This window comes from Malania oleifera, chromosome 5 (assembly GCF_029873635.1).
Source record: "Malania oleifera isolate guangnan ecotype guangnan chromosome 5, ASM2987363v1, whole genome shotgun sequence".
In the NCBI taxonomy this organism is placed as follows: Eukaryota; Viridiplantae; Streptophyta; class Magnoliopsida; order Santalales; family Ximeniaceae; genus Malania; species Malania oleifera.
Window position 1 is genome coordinate 56,439,520 of NC_080421.1, and position 9,754 is coordinate 56,449,273.

A 9,754-nucleotide genomic window follows, 5' to 3' on the forward strand; every position below is an offset into this window, starting at 1 on the left:
ACACATCACAACACCATCCAACCTAAAATTAGAAGACTAGGCCATCATACATTTCTTTTGAGGGGAAAAAAGTTGAAAATTTTTTTGTTTAATTCCAAAAAACCTATTAAAGTGATGCTTCATAGAGTGATGCTTTTCATCATGTGGCAGGAGAGTAGAGCACAAGCAAGGCCGGCCTTCACAAGTCCCTCTCTTCCCTTCCCACCATGTCAGAAAACACATGATGTTAAGGGCTGTATAGACCAGAAAAAGTACTTCTCAAGAAAAATGACTGGAAAAAGAGAATCTACAAATAGAAATAAACTACCGTTAAAAATCATCAAGACGAATCGATGGAACCCTAAATCTACAATTTTCCCCATTCTCCTCCAATAAATCATGTTCTATCTTACAGGGGGTTTGGTCCAATAATTGGGTAGGTTGCAGTTCATCAGCCTCTGCTGTATGTTACAGATAATTAGATTACAGACCATAGATTGTAGCTACTTTTTTGCACTGATGCAGAATGGTGAGCAGGAAATTAACCAAATTCGCCAATCCCTGCTGCCCTTAACCCGGAATCACTTGTAATGTTGCAGGGACAAAAAATCCCTAATGGGATTACCCAACACCATTACGGATTTACTCTCACCCATTCATAAAGTCCAGGCAGGGGCAAATCATTCACCACGTCAAAATTGTACCTGTCAAAAATTAAATTTAAAAAAATAAAAAAAAAAACAGAAAGATTATCAGATACTTGGTGCTTGAAATTGCCCAATATTCCTAATCTGCATGAAATAACTGTACTCCTATCGTAACTATAATAAAAACCTCTTAAGCAACTATTAGAGTAGGAGACAGCAGAATACTTCTCAGTAAATAGTCTGTGTTGCTGTTGCTCCGCATAAGCAAAGAACTCCTCCATCTCATTTGTTGATGGAATGTTTCCTTGCATAGCATTCAGTACTCTTCGAGTTGCTGCCGTCATGTTTCTCTGCCTTGTTGTCGAACCTGGGGTTCGAATGGTGGTTGAGTCTCTTATTAAGCTGCAGGGTGTGCTTTCCCTGGTGTTCCTGCTAAACAAGCACCAAAATATCCAAAATTTTGGCATTATATGAAAGAAAATACAAGTGCATGCATCACCAACTTCAAATGCGTATTGCACATGCACACACACAGATGGATACCCTGTCATCTTATAAACAATCTTGACTGAGAAGGTTGTTTTAGCTCTTCCAAGGCCATATAGACCAACAAATTGAACTATTTCACTAGGAAAATCTTACTTATGTTTGGTCCAGTGAAAGAAATAGGGTAGCAATGAAATAGAATGGAATAAAATTTTGAATGAAGAACACAAGAAATCAAGTAATAAATTCAATTTCGTTCCATCCCTCAAGGTACAATGAGGTGGCACCAAGTAGACCCAGCAACAATACTGCCCAAAGTTAAAAGTCAGAAGGCTATAATCATTTTCTATAATGGTGCATAAAACGAAAATTAGTGCGTCAATGAGACCTAGAAAGTTAAGTAGAAGGTATCTAAAAGGACAGGCTTCATTTTGACAGACAGCAACAACACACTGAAGAAACATGAGATCCACTGTTCTTTATGACTAGCAGATGGCCCCAAAGTAAAAAATAGAGAATCCCACATGCATGTTTCAGTCTGCAGCATGGTCCCATGAATGCATCATTGTAAACTCAAATAAGCCAGAAGAGTAAATGCTGCCAATATTGAAACAAGGTAATTTTATTTTATTTATTTTTTTGTTTCTTTCAATATGTTTAGAAATTCCAATGTTTCAGTTCAGCAAAGGAAAGAGGACAACCGCCAGGCTAAAGGTTGCAGTGCAATCATACTGACAAAAATCAAAACTTTGTGTTAAAAAAAACTGTCATTGTACTATTTGCAACTGAATAAAATTGAACTTTCTATCTAATTTCCAGTTTCATTAGAGTGAAAATCTGACAATGTTTTTGGAGAATGAAGCTAATTTGAAAATGGAAAGCAAGGAAGCAGAAAATTAGTGAATAGAGTGGATGACCAACAAAACCACAAGGAATTAATGAAACAATAGTTTTTTACACCCTTTTCTTTTGGTACCCAAGAAATGAACAACCTCAATAAATCAGTTTCCTTGGATATAGAAAAGCACAACTTGCAACATAAATAAGTCTGCTGGAAGGTGCTCAGGCTGCAGAAACATAATTGTCCATTTCTTTAAACAGCTCGCAAGTCAAAAGCCCTTTCTGAAAGCAATCTCACAATGTGCCCATCCGTCAGGCATGACATTCAGATCTTATACATGGGATGAAAGGGAAAACACAAGAACAGTTTCTAAACATCAGAGGTTCTCCAAGAAAGATAAGGATTACTAGCAATGAATAAATAAATAAGAGGTGTTTTCCATAAAATAGTAAATTAGTAATCAAGACAATAAGGACTAAAAAAAGAAGACACAAAATGAGAATTAAAAGAATAATTAGCCTTCATTGACAATCGAAACATGACTCTGATTGTGCATAAACAGATTTCAAATAAATAGAACATTAAAGAGAACACTTCAACATGCAATTTCAAGTTTCAAGAACAAACTAGCGATCTCAAGTCAGAGAGAGAGAGAGAGAGAGAGGCAGGTTTCAAAAACTAAGAAAATATTCCTTCTATTTAAAAAGAGACAAAATAAACATTGACAACCCTGCAAAGCCCAATTATCTTTTTATGATCGGGGAGGGATAAAAAGGCAGAGCACGGATAAGAAGAAAAGACAGCAAAAGAAAAGGCAACCTCCCCCACCGCCCAAAAAAAATACACTTAAAAATCAACCCAAAAGAAAAATACCTCTTTTAGCAAAAAATTTTGAAGCATCATTAAATCTGAAAAGGTATCCCAAACCTCAAAAACCAAACCAAACCAAACATTTTCAAAGTTCAAACACTTTGAAAATAATATTTATTTCATTTTGAAAAGAGAAATAAAATAACCATTTTCACTGATAAAAATCCCTATATTCTTTTTCTAAAAATTTCCCAGTTTCCTTTCTCCGGGAAGGACGGTAAAATGCGGAGCACATATTTTTTAAAAAATAAAAACAGACTCCTTTATTTTCATTTTTTTTTTCAAAGGCCAAATCAAACACCCATCTCTGCAAAATAAATAAATAAAGCTCAAAAATCAACCCCAAAAGAGCCTCTTTTAGGGGGGAAAAAATAAACACAACTGAAGCCTAATCCCAAAAAAAAAAAACTATAAAACACCCCAAAAAGCATATATAGAAAGATAAAAGAAATAGACATGCAGCCATCAAAACGAATTTTGGATTAGATATTCATCCAAAGAAATTTCAGAGAAAGAGGCTATTGAATATATAAAAAGTGCAAAAAGACTGAAATTTTCATTCTGGGGGAAGAGAAGGGGGGCGAAAACAGAAGCAGAATTGAAAAAAAATGAGAAGTTTCATTTGAGAAATTTTCTGAGAGAGGAAGATATACCTATCTCTTCCTTCGAGCTCCAAATTGTTCTCCCCAAAAGAGGCCTCAATACCCGCATCCTCTGCCTCGTCTTCTTTGACATCTAGAGTCTCCGGGGATCCGAGTGACACTGAGCCCGAGTTCGCCAACCCAGGCCTCGGCCTGAAGGTGCTCCTGGTGCTGAGCCTAGGGTTTCGATAGCAGTCCGTCCCTCTGGGCGCTTCTGCTTGAGATTGATTATGCTTTTTGGGGTCGCTAAGCAGCGAAGGCTTCTCAAGTCGTCGGCTGCGGAGCTCGAGATACGCGGGCTCTGGGCTTTGGGGTGATTGCCGGTGTGTCGGCGGCGGTAATGTGCCGCGGAGTCTTTGTAAAGCTAGGGTTTTGGCTCTGGTCAGGACACCCAGAGAGGACTGCGAGACCTCCATGACAGCTACGTCACCTCTGATCTTCGCTTTCTTCATGTACTTCCCCATCTCTGTTTCTCCGTGCTTCTTCCTCTGTAACTATGGTGGTATCGTCTCTGTCTCTGTCTCTCTGCTTCTTCCTCTGCAGCTATGGCATCGCCGAGTTAGATAGAAGGGGGGAAAAGAGGCTATCTACCTGAGTTCACAGAGAGAGAAGGGCAGAGGTCACAGAGAGCTGAGAGAGACAGCGAGGGAGGAGGAGGAGGAAACGAGGAGGGAAAAGGATACATTTGTAAGATGATGGAAAGGAAGTTAGGGTTGGGGTAAAGGGAACAGTACTTTTATTTTAACACATTTTTTATTGCTTCATTTTATTCATCTGCCAAAATCTTTTCAAATGAAGACAAAATCTTAAGTCATTGTCCTGTGCAATTCTTATACATCATTATGTTTATTAGAAAGATATGTTCACTTCAAATGAAGAAGAAGAAGAAAAAAAATAGAAACAGAGATAAATTAGATTAAGGGAAGAGATAGAAGAGATAGGTAGAAATTAGTTTATATAGCTTTTAAGAGGTTAAAAGAAGATAAAATTGACAGTAGATTAAAAAAAAAAAAGAATTTTTGATAATGGTATTGAAAGGTATACTTTTTCTTTCATCACAAGGTTATTTATAGTCACTCTATTCAACTCCTAGTCCTAATTATGAGGAATTCAAGATTCCCTTAATCTCTAATACTGTTCTTATTTATATCTCCCATGATATTTAAATTCGGAAAGAGCCAATAATTATTCTTATAGTTCAAACATGTAACAGTCGTTCCTCATTTCCTAAAATATCTATAGTTGTATATGGACATAACAAAATGATTAGTGTCGAATAGTTCATATCAAATTAGGCAAATAATCAGCTACATAAATTATAGTTCATTTTTTACTCAACTAGGGTGGTGAACTTTGTTCTGTCCTCAGTCATATGTCTTGAACATTCGTTGTTCAAGTACCACTTTTCCTTTGATGGAGTAGTCATAAAATATGCCTATAAGGAAGGATTCACAGTGTTACTTTTGGAACCAAAACCTTCTTATTTCTTTTTAAGTCATACCTAATTTTAATGTTTACTTTCCATTCATTCTTGATTTTGACATACGTCTTTTTAAGTGGACAATTAAACTTTATGTGTCCCTTATTCCTACACAAGCAAGAAGTAGTGTTTTCATGTATATTTGTAGAGGATGTACTTGCATAGTATTTTGCTTCTTTTACGAAGTATTCCATAAATAAGTTCTTCTTCCTTTTGTTTTCAATTCCATTGTAACCAATTCCTTCTTTGTTACTAATCATCCTTTGTTGTCCAACCATCTTTTCAAAATTTTCTTTTCCTCCAGTAAAATTATAAATGATCTTATCTTTATCTTCAATTTTGCTTTTAAGTTCACTTATTTCTAAGTCTTTTTTGCTTTCACTATTTACTTGTAGTTTTACTAACTCTTGAGATATGTTATTAATTTTCTTCATTAGATCATCAATATGAGATTCTTTTTCTTTTTCAGTTGTTTTAGAACTTTTTAGTTGATTCTTAAGATTTTCATTTTGTTCTTTCAAGGCTATGTTCCTTTTAGACACTTTAATGAACCAATTATGTAAGGTGAATAATTCAGCTTAGATTTCCTTGTGTGAAGGCATACTATCACATGAATCATTACAAGACACTCTACTAGATTCTTCCGATGAACTAAGAGTTTACCTCAACATTGTATGCCATAAAGCATATATTGGCAATTTCTTGTTCACTTGATTCATCCTACGATTCGTTTGAGCTTGTATCGTCCCATGTAGCTTTCATTACCTTCTTTTTCTTCTTCTTGTCTTTCTTCAGCTGTGGACAATCAGGTTTAATGTGTCCAACCTTCTTACAATTATAACATGTAGGTGGTTCATTCTTAGTTTTCTTTGTGTTTGTTTCTCCTTTGTTGGTTTTTGATCCTTTAAACTTCCTAGGGAATTTCATTCTTTCTGAAAAATTTTCCAAGTCTTTCAGTGATAAAGGCTAGTTCTTCATCATCTAATTCATTGTCTTCATTCTCATCACTAGAACTTTCTTTCCCAACCTTAAAGGCTATAGATTTCTTGTTTTTGTTTTAGTTATATGAATTTCTTTTGTTCATCGCCATCTCATATGTGAGAAGGGATCCGATTAACTTATCAAGGGAGGTATTTTTCAGGTTTCTTCCTTCCGGGATTGTTGTGGCCTTAGGTTCCCATATTGAAGGAAGTCCTTTAAGGATTTTTCTAATTATTTCATATGTTGAATAATTTTTCCCTAAAACATTTAAAGAATTGATTATGTGAGTAAACCTTGTATACATGCTAGAGATAGTTTCTTTTGGATTCATCTTAAAAGCCTCATACTCGCTAGTGAGCATGTCGATTCTACTATCTCTAACATCTATAGTTCCTTCATAGGTTACTTCTAACTTGTCCCAAATTTCTTTGGTTGTCTTACATGCCATGATCCTATTAAACTCATTTATGTCTAAAGCATAATATAGTACATTCATGGCACTTGAGGTTACTTGCATCATTTTATAGTCATTATCGGTCAAGTCTTTTTCTTCTTTAGGAACTTCTTTACCATCTATTAATTTAGTAGGAAACGAGGAGGGAAAAGGATACATTTGTAAGATGATGGAAAGGAAGTTAGGGTTGGGGGTAAAGGGAACAGTACTTTTATTTTAACACATATTTTATTGCTTCATTTTATTCATCTGCCAAAAATCTTTTCAAATGAAGACAAAATCTTAAGTCATTGTCCTGTGCAATTCTTATACATCATTATGTTTATTAGAAAGATATGTTCACTTCAAATGAAGAAGAAGAAGAAAAAAAAAAAAGAAACAGAGATAAATTAGATTGAGGGAAGAGATAGAAGAGATAGGTAGAAATTAGTTTATATAGCTTTTAAGAGGTTAAAAGAAGATAAAATTGACAGCAGATTAAAAAAAAAAATGAATTTTTGATAATGGTATTGAAAGGTATTCTTTTTCTCTAATCACAAGGTTAGTTATAGTCACTCTATTCAACTCCTAGTCCTAATTATGAGGAATTCAAGATTCCCTTAATCTCCAATACTGTTCTCATTTATATCTCCCATGATATTTAAATTCGGATAGAACTAATAATTACTCTTATAGTTCAAACATGTAACAGTCGTTCCTCACTTCCTAAAATATCTATAGTTGTATATGGACATAACCAAATGATTAGTGTCGAATAGTTCATATCAAATTAGGCAAATAATCAGCTACATAAATTATAGTTCATTTTTTACTCAACTAGGGTGGTGAACTTTGTTCTATCCTCAGTCATATGTCTTGAACATTCGCTGTTCAAGTATCACTTTTCCTTTGATGGAATAGTCATAAAATATGCCTATAAGGAAAGATTCACAGTGTTACTTTTGGAACCCAAACCTTCTTATTTCTTTTTAAGTCATACCTAATTTTAGTGTTTACTTTCCATTCATTCTTGATTTTGACATACGTCTTTTTAAGTGGACAATTAAACTTTATGTGTCCCTTATTCATACACAAGCATCAAGTAGTGTTTTCATGTATATTTGTAGAGGATGTACTTGCATAGTATTTTGCTTCTTTTACAAAGTATTCCACAAATAAGTTATTCTTCCTTTTGTTTTCAATTCCATTGTAAATAATTCCTTCTTTGTTACTAATCATCCTTTGTTGTCCAACCATCTTTTCAAAATTTTCTTTTTCTCTAGTAAAATTATAAATGATCTTATCTTTATCTTCAATATTACTTTTAAGTTCACTTATTTCTAAATCTTTATTGCTTTCACTATTTACTTGTAGTTTTACTAACTCTTAAGACATGTTATTAATTTTCTTCATTAGATCATCAATATGAGATTCTTTTTCTTTTTCAGCTGTTTTAGAACTTTTTAGTTGATTCTTAAGATTTTCATTTTGTTCTTTCAAGGCTATGTTCCTTTTAGACACTTTAATGAACCAATTATGTAAGGTGAATAATTCAGCTTGGATTTCCTTGTATGAAGGCATACTATCACATGAACCATTACAAGACTCTCTACTAGATTCTTCTGATGAACTATAATAAGGGTTTACCTCAGCATTGTGTGCCATAAAGCACATATTGGCAATTTCTTGTTCACTTGATTCATCCTACGATTCGTTTGAGCTTGTATCGTCCCATGTAGCTTTCATTGTGTTCTTTTTCTTCTTCTTGCTTTCTTCAGCTGTGGACAATTAGGTTTAATGCGTCCAACTTTCTTACAATTATAACATGTAGGTGGTTCATTCTTAGTTTCCTTTGTGTTTGTTTCTCCTTTGTTGGTTTTTGATCCTTTAAACTTCCTAGGGAATTTCATTCTTTCTGAAAATTTTTTCAAGTCTTTTAGTGATAAAGGCTAGTTCTTCATCATCTAATTCATTGTCTTCATTCTTATCACTAGAACTTTCTTTCCCAACCTTAAAGGCTATAGATTTCTTGTTTTTATTATTGTTCTTTGAATTTCTTTCGTTCATCGCCATCTCATATGTGAGAAGGGATCCGATTAACTTATCAAGGGAGGTATTTTTCAGGTTTCTTCCTTCCATGATTGTTGTGGCCTTAGGTTCCCATATTGAAGGAAGTCCTCTAAGGATTTTTCTAATTATTTCATATGTTGAATAGTTTTTCCCTAAAGCATTTAAAGAATTGATTATGTGAGTAAACCTAGTATACATGCTAGTGATAGTATCTTCCGGATTCATCTTAAAGGCCTTATACTCGCTAGTGAGCATGTCGATTCTACTATCTCTAACATCTATAGTTCTTTCATAGGTTACTTCTAACTTGTCCCAAATTTCTTTGGTTGTCTTACATGCCATGATCCTATTAAACTCATTTACGTCTAAAGCACAATATAGTACATTCATGGCACTTGAGTTTACTTGCACCATTTTATAGTCATTATCGGTCAAGTCTCTTTCTTCTTTAGGAACTTCTTCACCATCTACTAATTTAGTAGGAATGTAGTCACCATGTGTGACAACTTTCCATACTTTACAATTTATGGTTTAAATATATATTCTCATTTTTGTTTCCAAAACGTATAATTTAAACCACAAAAAATAGGTGGTCTAGTTGAGGATTGACCTTTAGCAAAAGGGGATACACCTAGGTGTGCCATTTAGACCTTTATATAGCTTCTTATTAAGATTTGTTATAACTTAACTTTGATACCAATTGAAAGTTAAGGTGTAGTCCCAAGAGGGGGGTGAATTGGGTTTATATAAATCTTTTAAGCCTTTTTTAAAAATTCACAATCCTTTTGTATACTTAGCAAATACACAAGGATGTTTTTAATTTTAAATGTTCAATCACATCAACCAAAATTCACACTCAAATACAAACCAAATACCTTTAATAATAATAATAATCAATCAATCACACAATACTTAACCAAATTGTGAGAGCTGCAACACTTCCTTATTTTAGCGTTTGCAAAATCCCAGTTTGTAGCCCTGTATGAATGAAAATTTATGTGCTTCTTTTAATCAAGATTTTCGCAAACGATTAATCAATGCACTCCCTTTAAGGTTTCTGCAAAATATTAACTAACATACTTTTTTAAATTAAAAGGTCTTCTCAATTTCAATTTCAGCTACTTGCACTTAAAAACTCAATTTATAGATGCTGAAATTTAAAGAGTAAAGGTTAAGAATGAGATCGAGATTTTTTACGAGGTTCAACTTATCCCCAACCTACATCCTTTCCTTAGGCAAGACTACCTAATGATTCCACTAAACCATTCCTTTGCAGGCAAAACAAACTATTTACAATCCCTCCTTTAGGGTGGAGCCCCTTCTCCA

At 34.1% G+C, this 9,754-nt stretch overlaps 1 protein-coding gene across 2 annotated transcripts; it reads right to left on the reverse strand.

The window, feature by feature from the left end:
• Positions 1-333: 333 nt before the first annotated feature.
• LOC131155815 (cyclin-dependent kinase inhibitor 3-like) lies at positions 334-4,207 on the reverse strand. Of its 2 annotated transcripts, none has more exons than XM_058109249.1 (3): positions 3,477-4,207; positions 852-1,055; positions 334-683 (listed from the first exon to the last, which is right to left on the reverse strand). In XM_058109249.1, exons 1-3 carry the CDS (start codon positions 3,926-3,928, stop codon positions 614-616), a joined length of 726 nt encoding a protein of 241 aa, XP_057965232.1. In that variant the 5' UTR covers positions 3,929-4,207; the 3' UTR covers positions 334-613. The 2 variants fall into 2 exon arrangements, with proteins under 2 accessions (XP_057965232.1, XP_057965231.1); XM_058109248.1 differs by having other exon boundaries at positions 852-1,058; positions 3,477-4,184.
• Positions 4,208-9,754: the final 5,547 nt, after the last annotated feature.

What these genes read in the sequence shown, in the direction of transcription:
- LOC131155815 (XM_058109248.1), bottom strand. Translation starts at nt 3,928, where the DNA reads ATGGGGAAGTACATGAAGAAAGCGAAGATCAGAGGTGACGTAGCTGTC. An exon ending in GAGCTCGAAGGAAGAGATAG is followed by an intron (nt 1,059 to 3,476) that starts GTATATCTTCCT and finishes GTGCTTGTTTAG; the next exon opens with CAGGAACACCAGGGAAAGCA. An exon ending in CACAGACTATTTACTGAGAA is followed by an intron (nt 684 to 851) that starts GTATTCTGCTGT and finishes AATTTTTGACAG; the next exon opens with GTACAATTTTGACGTGGTGA.